The 27,238-nt window shown below is 42.7% G+C and overlaps 1 protein-coding gene and 1 non-coding gene across 14 annotated transcripts in view; both read left to right on the top strand.

Moving 5' to 3' along the window:
- Nucleotides 1–9,408: 9,408 nt before the first annotated feature.
- Nucleotides 9,409–27,238, top strand: part of ALMS1 (ALMS1 centrosome and basal body associated protein) — a 66,727-nt gene continuing 48,897 nt past the window's right edge. For all 13 annotated transcript variants that reach the window (XM_072037916.1, XM_072037914.1, XM_072037915.1 and 10 more), the window contains exons 1-3: nt 9,409–9,529; nt 18,979–19,113; nt 20,991–21,186. In XM_072037916.1, coding sequence (XP_071894017.1) covers nt 9,446–9,529; nt 18,979–19,113; nt 20,991–21,186 — 415 coding nt within the window. In that variant the 5' untranslated portion in view covers nt 9,409–9,445. The remainder of the gene's footprint in view (nt 9,530–18,978; nt 19,114–20,990; nt 21,187–27,238) is intronic.
- On the top strand, nt 19,947–20,017 carry TRNAG-GCC (transfer RNA glycine (anticodon GCC)). The gene has a single exon. It is a non-coding gene; the product is annotated as a tRNA-Gly (tRNA).

Below are 27,238 nucleotides of genomic sequence, written 5' to 3'. Positions count from 1 at the left end.
GAATAATAACTATAATAATAGTTACAATGATATAATAATAATAAAATACTGGTCCAGATAACGCTACATATTATGATTTCTAAGTCATCATAGGAAACCCTAGGACAGGAGGTGAGGATTTACAGGACTTGGCTTTTAACCCATTTTTTTTAAGAGATGCATTGACATATTGGAAATAATCCAACATACGGCCACCGAGGTGATCAAGAGAACCAATTTTTTGTTAACCTAGAAAAAAGGGGGCTTGGGGGATCCCGTCCATGCCCATAAATCCCTGCAGAAAGGTGTGGAGGGGATGGAGTTTGCTCTGGCCATGCTGCAGAGGGAGAAGCCGTGCTGGGAACTTGGTTTGTGCAGAGAAAATGCAATTTTGCCCGCAGAGCTGGGAGCCCGTGGCCAGCTCTGCCAGCTCCCCTGTCTGCAGAATGAAGGAGTGATGATAGCGGTATTCAACGTGAATTCCCACCTGCCTCACGCGCCTGTTTTGGGCTTTAATTAATACTTGCAGAGTGCTTAGAAAGCCACATATAGGAGATGTTATGTAAGCACAAGTTATTATTAAAAAACATTATGAGCGAGCTGTTAGACTGGCAGATGGAATTATCAGTGGAATTATCCTTATTAATCGATCATCTTTCATTTTGTTTCACCTCCCGTTTCTTTTATCACCCCCCCAGCTCCGGGCTGGCCGTCCCAGCACTGGTTAAATGAGCACCAGGCTGAGTGCTGCACCAGTGGGGGCACGAATTATTTGCAGGCGGTGATGGGAGCACGTGGTAAAACCAAGCAGAACCCATCAGTGGGCTGAAATGGGTACAGATGATTGAGAACCGAGGGTAACTGAGACCTGGTTGTCATCTCCAGCATTAAATTTCTCTCTTCCCTTCTTGGGATGTTAGGGAGCTAATGGCTTCTCAAAGCCAAAACTCCTACCCCAGTGCTCCCGAAAGCCGAAGAGGTGACCGTCCAGAGTCTGCAGCCTTGGTAATTATTTCTTAGCTCTTTGGTCTGCAAACATTTCCTTCTGCACTTGGCCAACGTAGAGCACATCTGGCCTTTGCTTCTGGATGGGGCTTTTCAAAAGGCACGACAGGAATATTCCTTTTTACTATTAGATTTCTCTTGAGTGATTTGGTATCTAGAACTAGAGAAGTCTCTGGAGTATATACTAAAACTAAAAAAAAATCAGAGCCTTTTGGGAAAACATCTACAGATAACATAACACTTTCCTAATTCCTGTTCTAGGAAATCATTTTTCCTCCTTGACTGTACTGGGAAAGACGAACTGGGACAACTGGATCCTCTAAAACACATACCTGTGCCCGTTGCTTTCCTACTATTTCCCCCACCCAACCATCCCGTCTGTCAAAACTTCTCATTACATTACCTGCTTTTTGCTACACATTTAATTGCTACATTTAATTTATGATGCCCGTACAGTCTAAAATAGGTAACTTGCTCAGCAGCTTGGATTCCTAAAATAATCAAGTTCATTAATGTGATTAAGAGCAAAATCACTTACTGCTTCTGCTACTCAACATCAAGTTGAAGAATGAAGAATGAACATTTAAATAAGACCTCGTGTAGGTCTCTTATTTTTGCAAAGCATAAAAACTCTGTTAATGTTAAAGATTTCTGTCCAAAAATAGTGTTATACTGTACTTTAATAGTAAAGTACTCCAAAAAAAAACCATACCCAAACCCTTCCATGAAGTAAGAAGGAAACAAAATGTTAAGCATTGTGAGTTCCCGGACGTTCATTGCATGACTAATACCGCAACGATGACTTTAGACTGGTCAGAAACCAAATGACAAGGATTCTGTGTAACATCCGACTATGAGAAGAAGATGATTGTGCATTTAACATGGGGCGGCGGTTTATGATTTGTAGGATTTTGGTTGCCATGCTAAATTTAAATCCTTAATTTGCTTCGAATTGGAATTGCTCAGTCTGCTTACAGCCTTTTCTTGGCCAAGTCTTAAAATGAACTACAGTTCCGTGTTATTGGTCTCACTTTGGAGGCTGATAATTATAAGTAATTTAAGGACAACCAGAGAATTAAAACGGAGGTAGTTCCCCATTACCCCGGAAGAGGATTTGGGGAACAGAGATGAAGTCTTGTACAATTTTAAGGCCTTTTTTCTTTCTCGTGAGAGCTGAAAGCTGGGTGCCCACTGCTGTGAGTGTGCCACTGTTATTTTATTGTATGTTTATCATTAAAATGCCTTTCAGCCCTGCTCACACACCAGGGCCACGCTGTGCCATGTGCTGCACGAGCACAGCAATCAAAAAGACAGTCTGCCTCTCAAAGGCTCTGGTCTAAGGATAAGGCAAGATATAACAGATGGAAACAGACAGATGGAGGAAAGCAAGAAAACAATGATACAATGTCAGCCAGCATGACGGGAAGTCAGCTCAGCACCCCAGTCGGGCTGCTGGAGAGCTTTCTGCAGGAATCGCAGCAAAACGGGGGCAGTGGCATGGGGAAGGGCTTGGAGGTGTTTGTCTGCACACGGGCACTGAGGTTGCACATCAACACAGAGGTTGCACATCAGCACAGAGGTTGCACATCAGTCCAGGGGTAGTGCCGGCTGGCTCCTGGTGAGAGAAAAAAAAAATCTGGCTTCCTGATGCTGATGAAAGATGAGGGATGCCTGGCAGTAAGTAGGGAGGACCTTGAAAATGAAGAGCGAGCTCTTGAATTGGAGGCAATGGAGGGGAGAGAGACAAAAGACACAGAGAACAGGGCAACTGGAGGAAAATGTTTGGTTTGGCAGCTATCCCTTCAATAAGGGGGGTCAGGCTGTGAAGTCCAGAGAAGGGGACAATGCAGCATTTAGGCTGAGAGATGGCTGGGGGTGGGAGTGCATCTCTGAGCCTTCAGGTGGAAAAGGTCAGAGATGTTTAGACAATTTGAGTGGGGGTCCAGGAAGGAGACCCAAGTCAAAGGTGAGAGCTGTCATATGTGGCATATGGAGCCCTGTGAGACCTACACAGAGACCTTGGGAGCAAGAAGAGAAATTCTCCGAAATACATACTGAAGGATCCACTGGAGAAACAGAAGGATGACAGAGAAAGACAAGACTTCAGGAAGAAGTTCACTGTCACTTCTGGAACTGACTGCTGAGGGAAGGTGAGGATGTAGCATTGTTGCTGAGATTTAACCCTAAAGAAGTCATGAGGGACCCTGGAATGAGCACATTTTAGGTATTGAAAAGGATAGACTCTGGAAGAATCCAAATAAATTTGGTATGTCCATCCTTGGAGGTATTCAGAACTCGCCTCAACAAAACCCTTAGCAACTTGATCTAGTTGGATCTGCTAAATGACTTCCCAAAGTCCCTTCCAACCCTAAATGCTTCTACTATTCTGTGGCAGCAAGGTGTTCGGTGAGCTTTGAGGAGGGAGAGAGGCAGGTGGGGCAGGAATGGAGGTGGCAAATGGGCTTTGGAGAGGGAGGTTTTGGAGATGGTAGGGCTTAAATTGTGATTGAACTGTGAGCAGAAATAAGCAGTCAGGAACGAGGGTGCAAGGAGGCAGTAGGGGAAGGGATGAAAGTGAGAGCAAAGGAGATAGGAGACAGCTTGAGATACTCAAAGAAAATGTGGAAGATCAGGAAATTTGTGCATTGGTGGCCATGGAGGAGAAGAATGAAAGGCAGATGGAGATCAGGGAAGCACAGATTTAGGGAGGGGTCACACTATATTTTGTCCATAAACTCATGGAAGTATTAGGCAAGATCCTCTTCTGACAGAGAAGCAGAGCTGAGAAGATCGGGAACTTTAAGGAGTTATCAGTGCAAGAGTCTAATAATGCATTAGCCAGGTAGCAGAACTTGAGATTGAGTGAATCCACTCAAAAGAATGAATATCTAATGAATGAAGTCACCCCTGCTCTTTAATGTTGGGATTCATCAGACCAAAGATAGGCTTTCATACTACAGATAACTCTATTTGAGCAAGACACCCTGGGCTCCCTTTAAAGTCAACACAGAAGAAAAGAAACTTTGAGGGCACGCTTCATCTCATCCTAAAATAGATGTTTAAAACAGATCAGCTGACTCATGCCCTAAAAGAGCATGATTTTTCCCCACAGACTACAAAAGAGGCTGACACTCTTGAGCTCCAATTAGAAGCCGATCCTGTAGGAATATAGCTTGGGATGAGTGCCGTGCTATTTATCCATCCCAACAGCCTGGAGGTGAGTGCAGGAGCAGGGAACTGGGCAGCCCTGCAGTGGGAAAAAAAGGGGAAAAGAGGCAAAGGTAGAAAAGAGGGAAGAGTGGAGGTGGGATGGAGCTGAGAGGGCTGAGCACGTCAATAATGGTCACCTGGAGGGCAGAGAAAATCCGTCTGTGGGTTTACAGTCAGTGCTGAAAGGAGCAGATTGCTTCAGAAAGCCTTCAGAGAAGTGTTTGGAGAGTATTGAGTGAGTGAGTGGCTCCTTTTGGGAACGTGCAAGTCAACCAAGTGTAGCTGGGGCTCCTCAAACAGGAGCATGCGAACACAGGGATGTCTGTATCTGAGTTAGGTGTCTAAGCTTCCTTTATACTCATTAAAAATCCGAGGATCAGGCCTTTTGCCCAACACGGGCACCCAGCGCTACCTGAGATGCCCAGCGGTATATCGCGTGTCCATTTCCACAGGGGCACAGGTCTCCCACAGGGCTGGTGTTGGATTTACGGGCCCCACACAGACGTCCTGGGTACTCCGCCACTTCTCAGGTGGCACTGGATGTGGATAAGTATGAAGGGCTGAGCCTTGTGAGGTGCAGGAGTGATTCGGCTGACCCTACAGCAGATACCCACGTCTCAGTAGCTGACTGCATCTCCAGAATCGCTCCTGTAGATGGGTGAGGGCCTTCACCCCACCAGCTCCATGGGGATGTGCAAGGACCTCAGGCTGAGCTAGGTCCTATATATTTAGGCAACAGGATCCCCTCCTGCATTGTCACTGACTGTAGAGGGTTTTAAACACAATCCACTTGTAGAAACCCCCTGTGTAGGGACTTCAACTCAGGTGTTTTAATTAATCAGCTGAATTTTTCCATTTGGCCTGTAATTCAGATCCCTTGGATGCCAAGGCATGATGGCATTCTTGTGGTAGATGGAGTTACCGACTGGTGGACTGAAGTAGACTGAAGACAGATTGGAAACTTTTAGACTTCTCCACACTTCAAACACAAACCAGACACTTCAGCTCTTTCCAATTTATCAGAGAGATTTGTCTGAAGAAGGCACAAGCAGGTTTGAAGCACCCGAAAGCCACCAAGACAACTAGCAGAAGTTAATGTATTTCTGACAGCCCTAGACAACGCAAAAAGCAAAGTCTGAACGGGTGATGGGGTGCAAACAATCCTGAGGGCCTCTGCCACCAGAGATGAAGCACACCGGTGGGATGGCACAGGCAGAAAGTCCTGCAGGTGCTATTCTAACCCAGCAGGTAAAAGGAAAAACTCAGTTTCCAAGCGTTGTCAGTTTGTCGTTTTTCATCCCCATTAAATTCATTTTTATTTTTTTTTAAACTTAGCACATAACTCAAGGAACGTAACATTTTAGCTTGACAAGTGGTTTATTCAGGCAGCTGATTTACCAATTCAAAGGCTACTCCCCACGGACTCCAACCAGAAATGTAAGCGTTCAGTCGTAAACCTCTGATTTAATTAAAGAGAAAGTTAGACCTCCAAACATTATCTCAGCTGGAAAATCCATAATTAGCCGAACATTTTTCTGAAGGAACTTTCCCCTAATTTGTCTGAAATCTGGAGAAGGGCTCCATAAATCTATCATAATTTTCTAACACTTTCAGCTCAGGCATTAGAGACGCTGTGTGGGCAGATTTAATAGGTTCTTTCAAGCTTCCTGGTGAGGAGAAGGATTGCATAACATGTGAGTCAAGACACAAGTCCTCAATCTGTGGCTGTGAGAGTTGCAGGAGTTGCAGTGTCTGTTGTCGGAGGGGATGCCAATAAGCAGCACACCAGCCTGCTCTGGGTCACTGGGGGAAGGTTGGCTACGAGATTCTCCTTTTGCTTGAAATCAGGGCTCAGCATCACCCACTCTTTGGGAGGAAGGTGCTGGGAATCCTATTCTTATCCCAGCTTACCCTTTCATGCTTGTAATTGTATCCTAAGCTTTCTCATCCCTCGGATAAAGCTTTCTTGGTGATGAGTCCTCCTGATCCCTGTTTCAGAGCCCCAGATTATTCACAGTATCCTCTCTTCAGGTTGTTTTCCACCCAGGTCCAGAGGCTTTTGATGCAGTTTCCCCTCTAGCATGGGGCATAAATTTTAAACAAGCCATGTATCATTGACAGAAAGAAATTTCAAGCTTTCTCCATGCTCAGGTCCCCAGAGCTTGCCTCTACTTAACCTAATTTCAGGCATTTTACCAGATCCCCTAACTTGGACGGTTAGCTACCCCAGGCACCCAAGTTCCTCAGGTCATTTCATCTCCTTAAGTAGCTCTTTTGGTTTAATCCCAGTTTGCTCTTTTGAGATGGAAGACAGCAGCCAAGCCCAGATTCTGATTATCCCTCCATATAACTTAGAATCAGTTAATCAAGCCTCCAGCTTTCTCCAACAGGATTTCAGTAATCATGGCAGATAGTAATCACAGAAGGCAGCAAAGAGAAAAACCTTTTAACAGCTTTCCTCAAAATCCCGTATTCCTACTCCAGTTCTCTTCTGTGTGTTCCAGCTCCTATGCTATACCTGCAGCCCAGTAAACCCAGGCACGTAGCACAGGCTCCCATTCATTTATCTTCTTCTTTCCCAAACAGCACTTATTCTTTGGTGTCTGTGCTCTAGTCGTGAGTTCTAACTCACTGTTATTGTTATCCTAATACCTGGTTTCATGTCTTGCATCCCTAGTTTGAACTCCCTAGCTTGCACTAATACATACACATTGCAGCTTTTCTTTTAACACAGCACTCCCACTGTCCTTTCACTAATTGTGTCACCTGCCTAATCAAGTCTTCCTGAGCACGAGCACTTTTTTTTCTTTGCTGCCCACCCTTCTGCCCACTGACACACTTTATCTGTTGCCATTCACCACTTACCTGCCTTTTTTTTTTTTTTTTTTTTAACCAAGACTAAATCAAATACATTTTTAAAATCACAAACCAGGACAAGACATAGCAGGGCAAGCTCTGTTAAGTGTTCACAAACACACACGCTAAAATAGCTGAGATTTCCCAGGCCAGCTGAAGAATCTTGTTGACTGGCTCTCACTGATGTTGAATTTCCAAGTGCCTCAGTGCATCCAAATTCTACAGCCTGAAAACTCAATTAGATCTTTGGCAAAATACTTGAAAAACAGTCTCCGATTCTGTCGGTGTGACAAGAAGACTGTCAAAAAGCGCAGTAGCTGAGGATACCACAGCCATTCATAGGTTACTTTTCTCTCTATCATCTCAGGTTGCCTGGTATCACCAGCTGTAGTAAGGACAGAGACTTTTATTTAACAGGTCATAATTCATTCACAGTACTATGTACCTGTTTTTATTAAACATTTCCACCGAGGCCACATGTAGAGTCCCCATCTGCCTGAGTGCTTTTGCATGAGATAGAAACAATCCCCATGCCAAAAGCTTTGTAATTAACATCACTAGCACAAGCCAGGACCTGATTTTTAAATATTTCTTTTTGCAAGGTATCTGCAGTTACAAGGGACACCTATATTTTACATTCTGCTTTGGAAATTTGGAAATAGCGCATTATTTAATTGCTATGTTTTAATACATTTCATCATTAAAAAGCCCTTGGAATTTACATAGTTTTTGGGAAAACCAAGCCAGGCAGGGCTGGTCAGGCCTGGCTCTCTAATAATCTTCCACAGTGATGGCCTGTTTTTAATTCCTCACTAATTTTCATTTCAAGTGACATTTTATTGAAAAGGATTTTAACATATTACATCTCAGACTGAGTAAGTCTGAATATTGTTAGAAAATTAATAAAGAATTTGAACAGCTTCCTGTATGATGTGTAAGTGATAAACATTCAGAAAACCCTTCCTCCTCCCCTCTCTGCCTGTGAATTGCTCTTCTAAAAATAAAGGGTATGACAGAATTTCTGTATTGTATGACAAGAGAAGCCCTTCAGTCATTTGCAGCTGAGAAAAGCAAATGGCAAGCTTTCTCACAGATGACATTTGGAACTGTTATTAGCACTACAACGTACAGGCTAAATTCTGCTCTCCCTTGTACCACTGTAATTAGGGGAAAATGGCACTGAAATCAAACAGGCTATTCCTTGTAGTTCCCAGTAAAAGCAAGAATGGAAGCTGCTTCCTGCAGAGGTATTTTTTTTTTTTATTGCTGCCTCTTATCTTCCTCATTCAGTTTTCCCAGGCACACCTCCTTATATGATTTTTTTCCCTTAAGTTTCACTTGCAAATTACTGGGCAATGATTTTGGGGATGTGCATAAGCAAGGACTAGGATGGGCTGAGACCAGCAAAATGTAATTGCATTTGTATTAGGAGACGGGTTTGGATATAAAGCCACATTTTCTTGTGAGCATTTTAGTTATTTTAGGGAATGTTTTCCTCGATGTATTTGACTGCTCTGATTTATCCAGTACCGAAAAATAACGCCCAATTGGCTGCAGAACCAACAGAGACAAAAATGAACATACACTGCCCTTTGGGAGATGTTACGCTGGATACGTGGCAGATAACTGCTGTGAGGAGAATAAATAACTTGGGAGACAGAAAATGTCACGAAAGCGCCTTTATTTTTCAGCCTATCTCAGCTTCCCTCTGCTTAGCAGGGAATGAAGGCTGGTGCAGTTATTTATTGTCTTATACGCAGCGAGGTGGACAGCCTGAATCTGTATTCATACCGACGGGTGGATGTATGGCTTATCCCAGCACCAGAAAAGCTTAAATGATTTTGAGAAGGAGCTGGGTAAGTTTATGAAGATTATTTATGAAGAAATCACTCGCTGCACACCGATCGCCAAGCTTCAGCCAGCGACCCCCAGACTCCTCCATGGCACCGGAGGAAGGTTTGTCACGATGTCACCTCAGCAATTTGCAATTTCTGCTGCTCGTGGTGCTTTAGAGGGAGGGTAAGCCGAGCAAACACAGCACCCAGCTTTTGTGGGGACATCCCTCCCTGACTAAAGCAGCAGAAACATCACGTATCACGGTGTGCACTCGCAGTGACAGCACTGTGGCTGCGTTAGGCGAGACGTGAGGCTCTGCTTTCCTCCCTGACACCCCAAGGGAGGGCAGGAGAAGTGATTCTGTGACAGGGGATGGTGCTTAGTGACACTCAGGCCTGATGGCGGCCATGACAGCGCCCCCCCTCCATTTCCTCCCTCCCTCCCTCCCATCCGGGCACCGCCATGGCGCCCTCCCAACGGTCACCGCCGCGGGCCGCGCATGCGCGGGGAGGGGGGGGGGCTAGTCCCTAGCGACGGAGCTAAGGGGGGGGGCGCGGCCATGGCGGAGGGGCCGCGCTGTGAGGCAGAGCGGAGGCAGCAGGAGGAGGAGGAAGATGAGGATGAGGAGGAGCAGGAGGTGCCCGTGAGTACCCGTAGGGGGGTGTGGGGAAGGGGAAGAAGGGATTTGAGGGGGGTTTGGGTTGTTTTGGGCTGGTTTTCGTGGTGTTTGGGGGTGGGCTGGGGGCTGCTGGCGCTGCCCTGCTGAGGGGATGGGGACACGGCCCCCTCAGGGCTGTGTGGGGGGGGTCTGATCCTTCTCCTCTGCTTCCCTTGGAGGGAAGGAGCTCGTACGAGGCTCCGGTACTTTGTGGGAGCAAAGGGGGAGCCCTGGAGATCCCCACATCCCACCCTCTGGGACTGGGATCTTCCTAAATTTGCTCGTTTTGGGGACTTTGGGGAGCTGCCTGTGATATTTGCATGGTTGTGGCACCTGCGGGTACCTGTCCTGCTCTCTGCTCGGTGCTGTGCAGAAGCAGAAAGGGCTTGTGGCACCCGCACGTGTCCCCACGTCCCAGGCTGTTGGGGAGCAGCTGATGTTGGGTGATTGGGGCTGGAGGTGTCCGTGGGAGTCACATCCCAAAATGTGTATTACAAGAGGTATAAAGGATCAACACCAACGTAAAGCTGCAAGGATCTCGTGGTCATCACTCCAGAGCTTCACCCTGGAGCTCTGAAGGACCTCCGAGGTGCCACCACCGAGTGACAACCCGTGGTAGGTATCAGTGATTTTTGCAGGCATAGGATCATTAAGGTTGGAAAAAACCTTCCAAGATCGTCTGGTCCAACTGCCAGTGTTCCCTGGGAAGAACTATGGATTGGTTCATCTTCCCATCTTATCAGGAAAATGAATAGAAACTAAAATAAAGAGTGGAGGCAGTCATGTGAGTAAGTTTTGCACAACCAAAGGGAAGTTTTTTGCGCTGTGGTTGTGTGTTTTTGTATATATTTTATTAGAAACGAAGTTAATCTGAACGCTGATTTACAGATGGACAAGTCTCATAGTTTAATTTGTGGCACCCAGTTGTATGTGATGGTTGAGACCAGTGAACTTGCCTCCTGCTCCTTATCCTATCTTCATGGTATTCATCGTAGCTCAGTTTGTTTTGATGCCTTTTGGGCTTCTTGTTTTGTTGTTTCACAGTGGCCAGTGCTTCCTTCTCTACGTTTGTTTAGCTCTGAGGTTTAATTGCTGCTCTGACAACCAGAGCTCAGGCCTGGGAATACGAGATGGAGCTGAGCCAAGCCTCTTACCGGAGTGCTACCTCTTCTGTGGGTCGAGGGGATGCAGGTACAGGTAGGCAGGAGGCCAGCTGGACCTTCTGTTTGTCCCAGCGTGGTTGCTCTTACACCTTTTATTGCACATTTTTGTTGCAAGAGATTATTTTATTTATACTGTCAAGTGACAAAGAGAGGCTGATGCTGAAGACCCATGATTGTAAGCTGTAATACCTAGGGCTGTGATTTCGTGAGTGCCACATAAATCAGGAAATCTACACCAAAAGAAGTAATGTGCTGCTGTGTCCTGGTTGCTTCTTGTCAGTGCTGTCTGTTCTGATAGACAAAAATCAATGCAGGTAGGCAGTGGGCTGTTAACTGCATTCAAAACTGTCTTAAGAAACAACTCTTACCTCAAGTTTTTGCTTGCTGAAGAGAAGCTGGGGCTGTATCTTCCTGCTGAAGTGCCAGTTTCTGATGATTTAAAGATGTTACGGAACTGCTGGCATTGAATGAGAGAAAATTCTGTCACCAATGTAGTGCTCCTTTTTCCTGTTTATGCTATTGTTTTATCAATGAAAACAGTTTGGTTTTAGTTTGGTTTTGATTGTGAGGATGATTGCAGCAAAGTTTTTGATCCTCGGTTTAGTTAAACTTGTGTATTGCAACTAAGATCCAATAGGATCAAGGTTGTGATTCGTGCTCTTAAGCACTGTGTATTAGTGCCTATTATCTGTAAGTCCATCGTTGATCGTCAGAAATCCTTATTTTTTGCTTTTTTAAGATAAGTAGAAACATCATATTAGGGCATATTTGACAGAGTACCTTTTATTTCAGTGGTAATTTAGTATGGAAGCGATAAAGGAACGAGCATTTTCTTAAAACTCAGATGACAGATAATACTTTCAAGAGCTGTAACCTGTTATCTACACAAAAATCTAAAACTTGGGGATATGAGTGGCATTTTTACTGATGCAAAGCAGTGAATGTAGAGAAGTTGTTGACCTCTACTTAAAAGCATTCAGGAACACTTCATGCTGGAGTTAAAATTTAGATAGTAAGCAATTAAGGGATTTCTTTCACAGGAATGGTGCTAGGATGGCTTAGCTGCTGTATGCTAAACGAGCAGCTCTGAAATCTCAGGTAGATGCTTAAACTATTTAATTCAAATAAAGACAAAATGCAGAAGAGCTTGATGCTTGGAGGAAAGTTTGTTCTGATTATTCGCTGTGAGATTGCTGAAGAGGCTGTAGTGGTGTTAGCAGATGTCAGGAACTCGGTGTGTTCTTGTACTTGTACATCCAAAATAATTAGTTTGGAATTAATAGGGCAGTCCATGTTCAGTGCCAAAGAAGTGGGATAACATCATAATTTCGTGTACATCTTCCTTAAGCCTCAGTGCCTGCTCAAAGGGCTTATGGGCTGGCTGCTTGCTGGGCTCTATTAAAGAGTAAGTAAAGTGTAAGTAGCAGCTGGAGGCACCTGTGTGTTCCCTCTTGTCACCTTTTTTGCCACTGCAGGAGATGTGAACAGAGCCATCCGAGTTCCCTGGAGGCCTCCAGGAAGGTTGGGGCTGGTGGTGCATGAGGAGAGGCAGAGGAGGCTGGGTTTGTTTGACCATATCCAGATGGATATGAAATTAGTCAGAAATGACTAATTTTGCCCCTGTCTTTTTGGGACGATCCATAAAGCTGTTGATGTTATAACCCTGCCTGTAAACTCTTATTTTTAAAAGATTCACAACTCTGTGCTAGCAGCCTCTGCAGTGTCAGTGCCTATTGTGTAAATACGCAGATTATCTCCCTTATCATACCTGACAACACCAAATCATCGTTACATTCTTCGAATCCTATTCCTGAAATCCATATTACTTGTAGGTAAGCTCACAGATGAAGCTCCAGTACCAGTTCATTTGCAGACCATGAGGATTTTGCTGTTGGTTTCAGTCGCTGCACGGAAACGCTGACAATTTTCACGCAGCTCGTGGTACCGGGCTTCTGGCCAAGACCAACTCTGATGTAAAAACTTATTCTGCATTTGAATGAGGAGCGAGACTATTTTATACTTACACACCAAGCAGGTTTGATACGGGCTACAAAACCACGACAAATTGCTGGGTTGTGGTGGAATAGCCGTGTTTCTGTAGCATTCATGGAGTTCTGCCTTTGCATGCAGCCTTTGAAGTGCTTCTGCACGGCAGCTGCTTTGCTTTTCCTTGATTATCCATTACCAGCTGATAACTACACCGTGGAAGGAGCAGGGCAGGTGTGAGAAAGCATGCCCTGTGTTCTTCGTTTCCTAGCAAAACTGATTTTTTACTCCTCAGGCATGGCTGGGTCTGGTGGTGTGCTCACACCTCGCTCCCTGTGGCTCCCCAGGTGGGGAAAAAGCAATGGAAAGCTAGAATCAGGTATGATCTGTGACCACTTAGAGCATTTACAGCTCCTCCCAGATAAAACTTGAACGTAAACTAATGGATAAATGTGAACAAGGGTCTTTGGTACGCAGCACAAATTTTGCAGCAGTGAAGAAACTTCCAGTGAAAGGATTTCAGTCGTAGATGCTCTCAAAAATCAGTTCTGGATACAGATGGTTGAATTGATATTTGTCTGAAATTGAATTGATATTTGTCTGAAATAATTTGTCCAATTATTCATTAATTGTGTTTGTGTATTCTATGCTTGTTTCACCACGAGCAGCAGGTGATGAAAGCACAAAAATGCAAGAATTCGGAACAAACTGTTTGTAACTAATTGAAAGGAATTAAGAAAACATCCAAGGGTGACTTTTGTCGAGAAACAATTAATTTCAAACTCCCTGAATTAGTCTTTGAAAGGGTGAGTGATCCAGAAGCGATGGTGTTCTGACTGTGTCTTGTCAGTGGGGTTTGTGATCTTGGGGTAAGCTCACGAAGTACACAGCACATTTGGAAGGCATTTCAATTGCAGCTCTTGATGTTTTTCCTAGCTTATTCTTATTCAGTATTTTCATTGATGAGTTAATTGCGGGATCAATGGTAAGTCCTTGAAAATAAGTAGCTAAAGCTACGCTGGGGAAAGTGACAAACGCTCTGGAAGATGGCATCAAAATGAGGAAAGTTCTTCAAAAAATGAAAGGGAATCCTGCATTTAGCAGTTTGAAATGTAGCAAAAGCAAGTTCGGAGTGGCTTCTGTCCCTAGCACTGTTATAGGATCACCGTAATTTGGTGCAGACGCTTGCTGGTGTTGGAAGAGCTGCCCCTGAACCCTGCTGCTTGCTCTTGCTGGGTTGATGACTTTGCAGCTGCGTGTTCAGCTGGGTAAGGAAACTGCAACACAGATTAATCCTGAATTAATCTGAATTAATGGTGATTTTTAGGAGGCAGTAATGAGATGAAATAAAGTAGTTTGAAGAAGTTAGTGTGTTTCTGATGCTTGGGAAAGATCTTTCTTCAAATTGCTCATCTAGGGCATTCTTTTTCCTATGATCTTTGTTGTGCTGTGGTCCATTGTAGGATATTTCTGCTGGGGTATTTTTGGTGATCTGTGGGTCAGAATAAAATAAGCAGAAACGAGTCTGGATATCCAAACTTTCAGTGGTCCAAAACTTTCCTCTTTTTTCCCACAAAGCACGCCAAGCAGGAGCTGTTCCTGCCACGCAAGTCAATGGTACTGTGGGGCGTGGGGGTGGCTGGGCTTGGGAAGCTTTATTTTCGCCTTTTCCTTCTCATTATGTGTTTAGCAGCACAAGCTGACTTTTGGATCGCAGGAAGAAAAAGCTGGTTAAATTTTTCTTCATTTGAATTCAGCTATGTGGAAGCCCTCCGAGATGATTATACTCATTTACTCAACCCCAACTCTTTTTTTATTTTTGCTTGCAACTGCTTCGTTATGTGCCCTGGTACACAGAGTGCTAATACATGGCAGATCCGTTCCATTGTAGCGTTCCTTTAATATTGCTCTCTGCTATGAGGATTAAAACTGAAATAATGAAGCAGAAAGTGCTGTTTGCACTTTCCCTTCCCTCCAGCTGGTAACACGCGAGGTCCGAGTGACTTGGCTGGCTTTGAAAAGGAAAGAGCATTTCCCTCGTGGAGTTCTGCTAATGTCATGTCAAGCTTCTCTAAAAAGTGATGCTAAATACATGGCACAGCTTTACGCACGCAGCGACGAGGACCTCCTGCTGGTAAGCCTGTGGGTCTCCAGCCCTGAGCTGGGGAGTTTGCTGGGTGACAACAAATAGGGTTGGGAGATACCAGGAAAAAAAAATCCTGGGGCATGGGAAGTGCTTGACTTGAGGAAGCTTTCCTCGGGGTCCTGTTGCTTCGTTACCTCGAGCATCATTGGCTTTTGGTTCTCTTTTATTCAGAAAAAATTGGAAATGTGTGGCTGTGGGTGTTTGCAGTTGTGTAAAAATTTCTTTTTCTATCTTTGAGGGAAGTTTTAAAGGTGCAGATTCATGAAATCTCCCCAGAAAAACTCTTGACTTGTTTGTGTCAGAGTAACTAACGGTTTGTAGGACCCCGATAACTTGATGGATGTGATTCTTTTGGAGATGTGCAGCTGAACTATTTAGATAGCAGCAGTGGAATAGATAAATATATGGATAACTGATAAACAGCTTCAGTGGGCAGCCTCATGCTGAGCCAGTAGGGTTGCTCCTTGATTTGTGGACCTTTTGACTTGTAGGATGGCTGGTTTTCCAGGGGGATTGCCTTCCAGGACAAATCCATCAGTTATTGACAATAACTGTTTGTTTCACATGGGGTATCTTTGGTGTCGTGCTATCGATGTCTTCTGAAGAGCGTGTCTCAGTGGAGAACTCCTGACTATTTATATTCCTTTCCCAGTGGTCCTGCTTCATTTTTTCCTCACGTTCAAATCCTTTTCCTTCCCAGCCCTGGGTACTTTTGCAGAAAAATCAATGATTTATGGGCATTTTGATAAGAAGTGGTGTCAAACAGCTGGAAATCAGAACTGGGCACCTGGATAGAGTGGGGGACCTGCAGTGAGTGCTTCTGGCTTTTTTGTCTCTCTTTTTTTTAAATTTGCCTAAACAAAAAAGGTACTTTGCTAGTTTGGGTCAGGGAGGTGCATAATGAAAATAATCATTTTTTACAGAAAGGGACTGCAAATATCCCTTCTCTGTAGCTACTGTTTTTATGTTGATGCTGTAGTGTCACTGTGACAGTGACAGCAGTTCCCATTGTAATACCACGTGCTGTTAAGAGGTATCATTATTTAATTGTAATTAAAACAAAGTTTTCCCTTATTTCACGTTCTCATTTCATGCTTTAATCTCTTGGGCTAGTGATACACTAAATGCTTCTCTTTTTGACTCTCTTATAACAGGCAGGCAAGGACAGAGGAAGGCGCAGAGCATCAAGCAGGAGCTGTGTGTGCTGTTGTGGTCATACCATGCTACTCAGGGCTCGGCTCTGGCACTGATTTGTGGTGGTGTTGTATACATTAAGGTCTCCATGCCTAGTAAAAACAGGATAAATATTTATCACGTGCATTCTAATTCATGCCAAGAATCAATGTTTGTGATTTGCACTGTGTAGGTCCTCTTGGCAATAGCAGTGCTGCTTTGGCTCCTTGCTCTCCTGGGTGAGCAATTAAACCTTAGGTAGTTCTGGGTGTAATTGTGCTTGGGATCTTCTAGGATATTACTATTTGTCCTAAATGCATCAAAACTCATTCGTACTTTCACAATTTTTGAATCTTTGCCACTTGTCTTGTGGTGTAGTGACCAAAATGCATCACTCCATGTGCACTGAAAAAGAAGGAGGGTTAAATTCAGATTGTGTCTGTAAGAGTTAATGAAATTGTCACCTTGGTTGTATTTTCTTTAGGTTGTCAGACAATTTTTTTTTTATTTTTTAAATCTTTGTAAGCAAGTTAATCAGCGGGCTTCAGGAGGTGGAGGATTCTCCTCGTGTGAAGTGGTTCCAGTGGCACGTTTGTGGGAAGCCTGCAGAGCAACTGCTGGGGCACAGAGAGAGGATTTTAATGCAAGTGGCTGGCAGGTATACAAACAGTGAAAGGATTTGGAGAGAATTTGCTCACCGTAGGCTAAAGAAGGTTATTTTAAAGAGGAGCCCTCGCTCAATTAGCCACACGGAGCATAGCTAAATAAAATCAGGACCTATTTTTTGGGGAATTAGTTTTCGAAGCGCAGTGTGGGGCCCCTACCTAACGCTATTAATTTCCAGCGAGATGAATAAAGTCGCCCTTTGTTGAAGATGCAGAATCAAATTTTCAATAACAGGCCTTAATTAATTTACCAAATAGCTCCTGGATTATTTAGCATTCGGAGCTGTTGCCACGCACACTTCAGCGCCACTTCTTTTAATGACTTCGAGTGGAGCGAACAATAAAAACTAGGGGAATGCAACAGCGACTGAATATATGCATACAGGCTACAATTATTACCTTTAGTCTTGACACAAAGCCCAGGCAAACCCTTTTTTTTTTTTTGTGTGCAGGGAATTAATTTGGAGAGGTGTAGGAGAGCTGCTCCTCCCTACCTGTGCCCCCAGGACAGCAGGGGCTGGAGGTGCTCGGTGTGGGTAAGGGTGGACAAAAGACTGTGACCGCTGCCTTCACCTCGTGGTTTCTGCCAGGCTGAGGCTTGGTTCCATCCCTGTGGATCACGGAGCTCCTGGCATCTCTAATTTCAGAGCTGTTAGCTCTGGGAGTGGGGAGCTTCATCAGCATTGCAGCGATGCTTTCAGGAAAAGCTTCTTTTTTCACTTAAATCTTCATTTAAGGTGCAGTAACGTGGAAAGTGAGTCCTCATCACCAAGAATCAACAGCTCTCTGTTGAGTGCTAAACACAGCCAAAAATATTCTCGCTGTTCCAGGTAATTTTGGGGGTGCTGACCCACCCAGAAGCAAGGGGTGCTCCACGTGGCTGTGAGCTGTCAGTGCCACTCTGCACACCCGCAAAGGAAAGCTGCATGTTTTTGGTTTGGTGCTGCTGCTGCATGGAAGAGGGAGCCAAATGGTGCCAAATTTTGGCAATTATTCTCCTTCCTAAAGCTAAAAATTGTGAGATTGCTGCGTGGAGTTGAGGTCTGTGTAGCTGCGTCTGGAAAAGATGCAGAGGTGTCGCCCCAGAGTTGTTCTTTAAATGTATGCATTTGAGCAAGTGATGTATTTTAAAGGAAAAATAAAATAAAATTAAAGGTCCCCCTGAGCAAACTCTTTAGAGGCAGGAGAGGTTCAGCTCTGCATGTTCCCAGACTTGGTAGGGGTGGCAATGTGCCCTTCCCTGGAAGTTTGGCTGCCTGGTAATGGGGATTTAGAGGGAAGACGCAAATGCCTGTAGGTGATGACCCAGCCCAGTTTAATTTTTGTGGACGGACTGAAAGTGTTGGTGTGCTTTGCGTGAGGATCATCTTCAGCTGAGACTCTGTAGTAAAAAGTCGTCTCACCTTTTTTAAGTTACAAGCAGTCACATAAAAAAATAAAAAGGTTTTTAAACCTTTTTTTCCATTTCCTTGCCAGTTTTTTTGTGTGTAAGAAGAATTAAACAGAATCCAGGTGTAAATTTAGCTGATTTAGTTGGCATTATCCCCGTCTAAAGAAAGCAATCTCAAATACTGAACTTCCAGTGTTTCTTTTGCAGTGAAGCAGGTCTGTGCTCTGGACTTTTTTTTTTGCTAAGTTTGCGTCTGATCTCTTCCCTTATAACGTGATGAACGTCTTTATAATAGATTCCTCTGCTACCTCGTGGGAAAAGTGTTACAGCTGCTTTTCTAGGCAGAAGTCCAATTTAACTTCAGTTCACGTCCTCAAAGTCAGGTAGTGCTAAATTATAATACAGAGATCATCTTGCCGTTGCCTTAAGATATTTACATAAGTTGCCTTTAATAATTGAGTTTAAAAAACTTATATTCAGTTGATAATATTGATAGAAATTAAAAGCCTTCTGTTTTTCTCAAAAATAATATAAAATAACGATAACAAAAATGGCTGTTGTTAATAAAACAGGACAAATGCTGGAATGATTTTGATCTAGTCACTGAGTTTAGGGTTGTGATTGACTCAGAGCTGCATGTACGTGGGCTGGGAACGAGAAGTAAGTCTCTGGTCCTCAAAAATGAGTGGCTAACGTGCAGAAAATTACACTTTCTGTTGGGACTCCATGGAATTTTGTTTGCTGGCCAAATGCACTGGGGTAGATGCCTAACTTCCATCATTGGGGATGTCTTGGCTATTTTGTATATTTAATTCTCCAGTTGCTTAAATACGTACACATGTTGAAAATCTGGCAATTTTCTGCTTTAAAAATGCATTTAATTTTTTTTTTAATTTTTTTTTTTTTTTTAGCCTATTGCAACAACTCCACCACATCGTTGCTGGAAGGAGGAATCACTGAGCCAGAGCAGCAGTGAGACCCAGGCATCGGCTACCAGCGGGATCTCCCTGGGAGAAGCGATACGTCAGAGAACTGCCATTAATCAGGTACTTGCCTTGTGCTTTTTTTGTTGTGGTTGAAGGTTAATTATGAAGGTTAAATAATATAAAGGGCTTTACCGGTATAATTTAGGCCCACCCTTCATGAAGTTCAGCATTTCTGTATCTTGGAACTGCAGAACTACAGGACTGCTGTGAAATCTGTCAAGTTGTCTAGCCTTGATCCAGGTGTTACAAACCTTTTTTTACATCCGCTGTTCAAAACTGAGTCACCAGTAGTTGAGCTGAGAACATACCTGCAGTGAGAAGAGTGGGGTGACCTCTGTTCTGTGTTTCCTGCTTATTAACTTACATAGATCTTCCAGTATAATGTTTTCTGCATTGCAGCAGCGATATGTATCCAGTTTGTAATTCACTATAACCCTGATCTTGCTACTTCTAAGTTGTCTGCCTCAAAGTACTGGATTTGCCTGTTAGCAGAGAGCCCTGCTGCAGTTCATATAAAGTGCAACTACTTCTAGTCCCTCGTTTTAATGACTTGTTCTTGATTTGATTAAGGAGAATTGTACATTGTGATGCAGTATTTCTGTCTAATGGATGTGCTGCTAAATATTTCACTACTCCAAGAAGTGCCTAAGATCACAGTTTTTCAGAAACAAAATTTCTCATCAACTCAGAGTTTTCAAACAGACTATAAAGAATCTTGAGCAAAGATGATAGCTTACAAAGTAAAATCCTGATGTGAAAAGTAGCTTTTAATACCTTAGCAGTGTTTCAAAAGGCAGCAGAACCTGCAACTATAAAGCAAAGATGCAACTTCAGCAACAACCGAGCTGCAGCGAGATGCTGAGTTTGTAGCAGCAATGTGTGGATTGCATCTGGCATTGGTGGTTCAGTGGTAGAATTCTCGCCTGCCACGCGGGAGGCCCGGGTTCGATTCCCGGCCAATGCAGAAACGCCCAAAATTTTTGTGCCAAGAAGGCCAGGAGCATCCTGGTGTGCATCAGGAATAAGCCAGCAGGAGCAGGGAGGTGATCATAGCCCTGTACTCAGCTCATAGCCCTGTACTCAGGGGTTGTTGGACCAGATGATCCTGGAGGGCTTTTCCAACCCTAATGATTCTGCGCGCTCTGTGTACTTCTGCCAATTTACCAGGACACTTTCTTGCTTATATTAATGTATATGTAATTATGTTATATACACTCATGATAATGGTTTGCCTTAAGTCATTGTTATTCTTAAGTCTTTACACCAGCCAGGCCTGTACCTTTTCTATAATTAAAAATTATCCATTTAATTAACTCCCCAGTAATCCCAATGCAAATTCTTTAATGAAATACGTGAGTTGACGATGCACCTTTCCAATTGCACGTGACCTGTATGTCTTTTTCGATTAAAAAACAAAACGAAGGGTAGAACTCTCAGGCATTATCTGTGTGAACTCAACTTCTATAACTAGAATCTTTTCAAAGCTGAATTGGTAAGTGCTCTGCTTGTTAATCCCCAGTTACACAATGCAAACCACCTCTACTACACAGCGTCAGGTCCTGTATTGGCCCAGCATCCTGCAGAAGCATTTCTCTTCATTGGGGTTGTCGTTTTGAAGTGAGAGATTTCATTCTGGTTTGGAAAAAAGTCTCCTATATTTGTAGGATTTGGAGATGGAGCTCGGTTTGTCAGAAGTGATGGGAGGCTGGTGAACAGGTAGTGAATGCTGAGAACTCAGGCCATGGTGAGAACTGACAGTGGACTTTAGCAGTTCATTAGTGCAGCATAATTCTTTAACAATGACAACTGAGTATTTGTACAGAAAATACAATCTGGAAGCAATAGCTTCGCTATTTCAAAACTTAGGCTTTAATTCCTTGGAACAAATGTCTTGGAATTTTCTTGATGCACGGTTTAATCTCCCCACTTGTTCTTAGGAAATCGAGTCATGGTATCAGCTTCCCCCAGAAGTGGATGCCAGCCGATTAACTGCTGCCTCAGAGACAAAGCTGGGCCTGACTTGTGATAGAAATGACCTGACAGAGTTCCCTACGCTGGAGGAAGGAGTACTGTCTGCAGCAGAAACATCCAGAAGGCAGTATCCTGGAGATAAATCACGTGGCTTACTGCTGGGTATGTTCAACACAGCATCATTTAATCTGCTAAATGATTAGGATTTTACTTTTCCTTTTAAACCAGTCCTCAGCTTGGATTGGATTTGACTTCCTGTGAGAACAGGTGTTCACAAAATAAATTCTGTGTAATTTTGTTGTCAAAGCCCGTCTTCAAAATGAGATAGAGAGCTTGTGTGCCTTCCCTGGGTCTTTTAATAGGTGAACTGATTATCTTTGTTCTTAGGTAAAACCGTAGTCTTGTTTTCCTGGAGAATTAACAGTAAACTGTATTCAAGTTAGAAATTTTTGGGGTTCTTTTTAGGTGTTCGGGTAGTCTCTGCATCTTTAAAATTCATATTAGTTTTAGTCATAAATCTTAGTTAACTTCATAACAGTAAAGTAGATGTAATTGATAATGTCAAAAACCTTTGTGTGAATGCTTGCACCCCTTTCTCATGTATTCAAGCTACTGTATACTGCTTCCACCTTTCTCTGCTTATTTTGTTCCAAAGCAATCTCCAAATACAGTTTTAAAAAGTTTTCAATGGCCTTTTATAGAGGTACTGTATAAATGCTGCTGTTCTTTAATTAATTGGTATTTGTATTCATTTGCAGATAAGAGGAAAAACTGAGGAATTTTAGCTAGAAGTACTGTACTACTGCAACCCAAACTATCCAGATAAAGGGATTTGCCCATGTAGGAAGTCAGTATAACAAAGACTACAGAGAATGGGATGGTGATGGTAATTTTCAAAATGTCTGAGTAATTTGATGTCCACCCACTTGCACTGTTGCACTCAGAGCCACCAACTTTTTACTTTTTTTTACCAGGTGGTCTAGCTAGGATGTACTAGCCTTTGTGTTACAGACCAGCTATCAAAACCATCAAGTTCTGGTTATCTGGTGGTGCCTTGCTGTATTCTCCTGTCCTCTTGGGCTAAGAGGAAAAGGCACCGTGTATATGAAATGCTGCAACCTTGTTGTCATCATCCTGTAAGAGCACAGGGTCTTCTGCTAAGTAGCCTTCTGTTCTGGTCCTTGAATATGTGTTCACAACCAAACTCTTACTTCATTCATATCAACATTAAGGACTTTGTTACAAGTCCTTACACTTCTGTCTTAAAATGATACCTGTATTGGGATGTACTCCATTAAGGGAAAGGATCAATGTCTGTATTGGTCATTTGGGCCTTGCAGTGCTTTTTCAGTTGGTATGTTCTCTTCAGTATTGTTAATCATAGAGAAGATACAAAAGCTCTGTGCAGTTTATTGCTTTATTACAAGCATTGTCATTAACAATGCAGTTTCAAATACAAAAAAAATGAAGGCTTTTAAAGCTAGTATGTCTGTGACCATCCAGAATAATACACTGATAGTCAATACTTAGAGTTTTTACATCAATAATCATATTAGCTATAAATTTTTTTTGACATAATTTGAGGCTTTCTGGCTTGGTGTTTCCTCATACTTCAGCTTCTTGTTCTATTTGTTGTGGTTCACCAATAAGTTTATTTTCCAGCCTTACTAATGCTGATGCAGCAATCTTCCAGACCATACATGTATAGTTCTGAGTAGCTAATGCATGATGTGGTTGGACACTGAATATATTTCATCCCTGATATGTGAACGAAGGACATTTTGAGTTCAGCTGTCCTCACCAAGCTGGATACTGGGAAAGATCACGCATGCAGTCGTTTCTAGCATCCTAAGTGAGAGAATCATTAACTGCTGATTCGTCCTGTATATGAAATAGTTCCTGCTGCATTTGAGTACAGCATTCTTCTGGCTGTATTCCTGTAGGACAGACCCATTTGTTACAACTCCATTTTTCACAATGCATTTTTAGCTCTGCTAATACGCCATGAGCTCTCACATGAGGTATCCTGAGTGACTGATGGATTACTTCTGGTAATCCTAGTGGGGATTGTGCATCTCTTATTTGGCAGTCATCTTTATTTCTGACATAAAGGATCCAGGTTTTCTGGTTCTCTATTCTTTCTAATCTAATCTGATGACATGGTTGTATTGTTTCTGTGCCTGGAACTTGCACCAGCCTAGGCACTGATTTATTCATGGGATCACAGAATGGTTTGGGTTGGAAGGGACCTTTAAAGACATCTACTTCCACCACCACGGGGTGGTTCATTTTCTTATTTTCTTTCTGCATTGAGTGTTCAGATAAATGATACCTTTGTAGCAATAGACCATAATTTATAGCGTTTAATGTTCTATTAGTGGACCTAATTGCTAACACTTGCCTTTAGGTACAATTTATATTGCTGTCAGAAATATTTTCCAGTTCTAACGCCTCTGTTTTAGAGAAGATAAGCATTTCTGTTGCTTCCCTTCACATCTAATTACCATGGTTTAGTTAGATTGATTTGAGAGGTTCTAAAATTTAATTTTTTACCTCTATTTATTCTGTGTTACATCGATTTTCATCCATGTGGAGTCAGAATATTCTGGTCCCTTCTGGTTCTATGTTTTTTAGTTCACTGGCAGCAGTACATCTTTGAAACAGAAATCTTCAGCTAGTAACACAACATTATTCTCTGCATCTTAAGATGCAAGTGATACTACTATACTACTGATTTATTGAAGTAATTTATAATTATCCTCAAAGTGGTGGAAACAAAGACTTTTTTTTTTTCAAATGATCCCCATTAATAATAGCAAACACATCTTTCACCCAACAAGAGAAACTAATCACTCTTGGGAGTGGAGCCAACCTTGATTGGATCCATTTTTCTTTATTGCCTTTATTTGCTTGTATTTGCTCTTTTTTTTTAAAAAAAACTTCGAGTTTCAGCTATGGCAATTAATTTATAAAGCATATTAAACCTTGGGCCATCAACAATGGCATGAAATTTAACAAGAACTGTTGGATTTTATGCTCGAGGTGGAGTAATGCTGGATATAAGTATTGATTGGGAGACAAGTGTCAATCAAGCATCAAACACAGCAGAGCCATACAGTCAAAAGAGGTCATTCTCCTGCTGTGTTCAGTGTTGGTGCAGCCTCACCTTGAATGTTGCTTGCAGCTCTGGGCTCCACAACGTAAAAAAAGATGTGAAGGTCCTTGAAAATGTCCAGAGGAGGGCAGCAAAGCTGGAGAAAGAGCTGGGATGCTTGTCCTGTGAGCATAGGCTGAGGACACTGGGTTTGTTACTCCTGGAGTAAATGAGATTGAGGGGTGACCTCTTTGTTTTCTGCAATTCCCTGAGGAGGGGAATTAGGGAGGTGCTCATCTTTTCCCACCAGTATGTATTGACAATGCATGGGAACAGCACAGAGCTGCACCAGGAGAGGGTCAGACTGAACATTTGGTGAATCTTAACTTAGAGGGTGGTTAGATGCTGGGACAGGTGTCCCAGTGAGGTGGTGGTTGCCTGTGCCTGTCTGCTTTTGAGTCATTCGGTTAATGCTCTTAATGATATGTTTTAATTTTTAGGTCATCCCCAAAGAAGTCTGACAGTTGGACTTGATCTTTGTCGGCCCTTTCCACCTGGAACTATTCTATCTTTTCCTTTTTGTGTATGCACACTTAATAAAACAAAAAAGGAAAGGTAGAGCTAGGTAGTGTGTAGTTAACCATACCCATATAGAATCATCGAAGCATTCAGGTTGGACGAGACCCGTAAGATCATTTAGTCCAACCTTTAATATTGTGTAAGTGGTTTATTTTCCTTTTCTGTGCTACCTATGGCAGACACAATTAGCCAAGACTAATTACCCAGTTACTAGTTACCCAGGCTAGAACGGTTTCCTTGCTTACCTTACCTAATTATTGCATTATTTTCATTTATTGCATTTCTGCTTCCTTACTCATCCCAGTTACTATGTTCAACCATTGTTCAGCAGTCCCCCAGCCATGCTTCTTGTCCATCGGTTGCAATGCTCCTGTTGCATTTAGGTGTAGAGTTCTGCTCTTAAATGCTGGTTCTTTCATCAAATTTGATCATGTGCTGCAAGTTTAACTTCTGGCTTTCGGAATTAGCTTTGTCTCAATTCCAATCAAATATTGTGGTGTTAGTTTTCCCCGTGCAAACCATTGTGGGTCTAGATGATGTAACTGAGTTACAGTATGTTAACTTCTTGCATGCTGATAGCACTTATTTTTCTTTGTTTCTTTGCTTCCATGGCACCCACCTGGACTTCTTTTATGCATATCCTTGCATACGCTTCTTGGAAACGCATTTCTTAACAATGCTGTTACTAAGCCTGAAGTGTTTCTCTTTGTACTGATATCCCTCAGAGGATCACTCTGCAAAATCAAGTGTTATCCACCTGTTATGTTATTATATTTCTGACTCACTTTTCCAGGATGTCGCTGAAATTGCTGAATAAAGCTGCTTCTAAGGCTGGTTTCACTACACCATCTTTTTTGTTCTTTTCATAAACAAACAAAATAATTTTAGGCAAATAGCATGATTGCTTGCGATATTTTTAAAATAAGCCTCTGTTGCTTCCAGTTTAGGGCAAGTTCAGCTTGCAATTTGCTGTTCCTATACCTGCTTGTGTGCATGTTGCTTTTCGGGGTTGTTTGTTCTGAAGTTAAACAACTGCCTCAAAGGGATGGTGTTGAAAGTGCCTTGGGAATAGCCTGACAAACGTTTGTGGCTCCTAGAGGTTTTGTGAATTCAGCAATGAATATACGTGGATTTCTGTGAAGAAAACCAGGACAGAAGATGACATCTACCTGCAAATGCAAAATCTGGGACAAAGTTAGCTTTGGTAGAAGTAATACATCTGTTGAAGGAACAGGAAGAATCCTGTGTGATACAAAAGCATAGAAGTAATGACCACATCTTTTTCCTTCCTAGAAACTTCAGGTAGCTTATTGTAAGTCCTGAACTTAGACTTTTGCCAAGATACAGTTATTATATTGCTTTTGGTCTATACTGAATGCTAAACCATTTTGCACTAAGCTTTTCTTCTTTCTCTAAGTATTATGTTAGCAAGATGAAATGAGGTCCTGTTCTACCATAACGGCACAAGCAGAAAAGCTGGTATGGCTGAATTAGTTGCTGTGGATTTGGAGAGACTTCTGAGATATTTTGGAATCATGTTTTTTATGAAGCAAAAAGCACTCCTAGCGATCTCATGTTTGGGTCTACAGGTAACATTTCACTGCAATGTATACATAAAGTGTCTGGCTAGAGTTAGGTGATACTGAATAACCCCCCTTTTTTGTTTTGGCATGTGCGAAATTCAGGTTTAAGTCAGATATTAGAAAGTAGAAGGTCACGGTAGGTTAGGTATGCTTTATTTTTGACTACATCCTTGGTGTAAGATTAGTGTATTTAGCATGCTGTATAGCTTTTTTTCCACATTAATGTTGTTTGCAGAACTAGAAACCTTTTTATCAAGAAAAGTTTCCTGTTATTTGTCAAAGTTTGTTTTTAAATGGAGGAGGAAATAGAAAGCATAAGGCTTTTTAACATGATACTTCAAGATCTAAGAATTCCCTATGCTGCTGGCATCTTATTTACTGCTTTCTAGAGTGTGTGCCAGTAACCACAGCATTTCCTTATATATGCTTAAATTTCCAGATCTGAGAGGGAAGGGAGCAACGTAAGCTATAATACTAATGTATTCCTTTCTCTCTTCAGAAGGTGTTCTGAATCACCTTTTGGTGGTGGAAAGAAAAATCACGATGACAGTTGCATTGAAAGTGCTCCTGCTACATTGTGGAACAGATTGACAAAGCCAAGAAGGTTTTGTTTTTGTTTTGCCTTCCTTTTTTATCTTCCACAAATGGCAGTTTGACTCTGGCATTCAGAATTGTCAGCAGGCTGTAAGATAAAGTAGCATGCCCAGCTTTGCTTGTTCAGTGAATTCAACTGTGAGGAAGCTTTTGACCTTCAGAGCGACAGCAGGAAGAATTACTGTTTTGACACAAGATCCTCGAAGTGTGTTGTACTGACGTCACTTGCTGCTTTAAGCATTGAGCACCTGCTTCTCTGCCTGCAAAACCTAGGTTATGCCGGAGTGTAATGAGCCCCCAGATCATTGTAAGCAACCAAAATACGATAGCAATGATCCTTCTCCCTCTAGAATAAGTTACTGAA

Source organism: Anas platyrhynchos, chromosome 4 (genome assembly GCF_047663525.1).
Source record: "Anas platyrhynchos isolate ZD024472 breed Pekin duck chromosome 4, IASCAAS_PekinDuck_T2T, whole genome shotgun sequence".
NCBI lineage: Eukaryota > Metazoa > Chordata > Aves > Anseriformes > Anatidae > Anas > Anas platyrhynchos.
The sequence above is the reverse complement of the archived record's forward strand: the minus strand, read 5'-3'. Positions and strand labels throughout refer to the sequence as shown.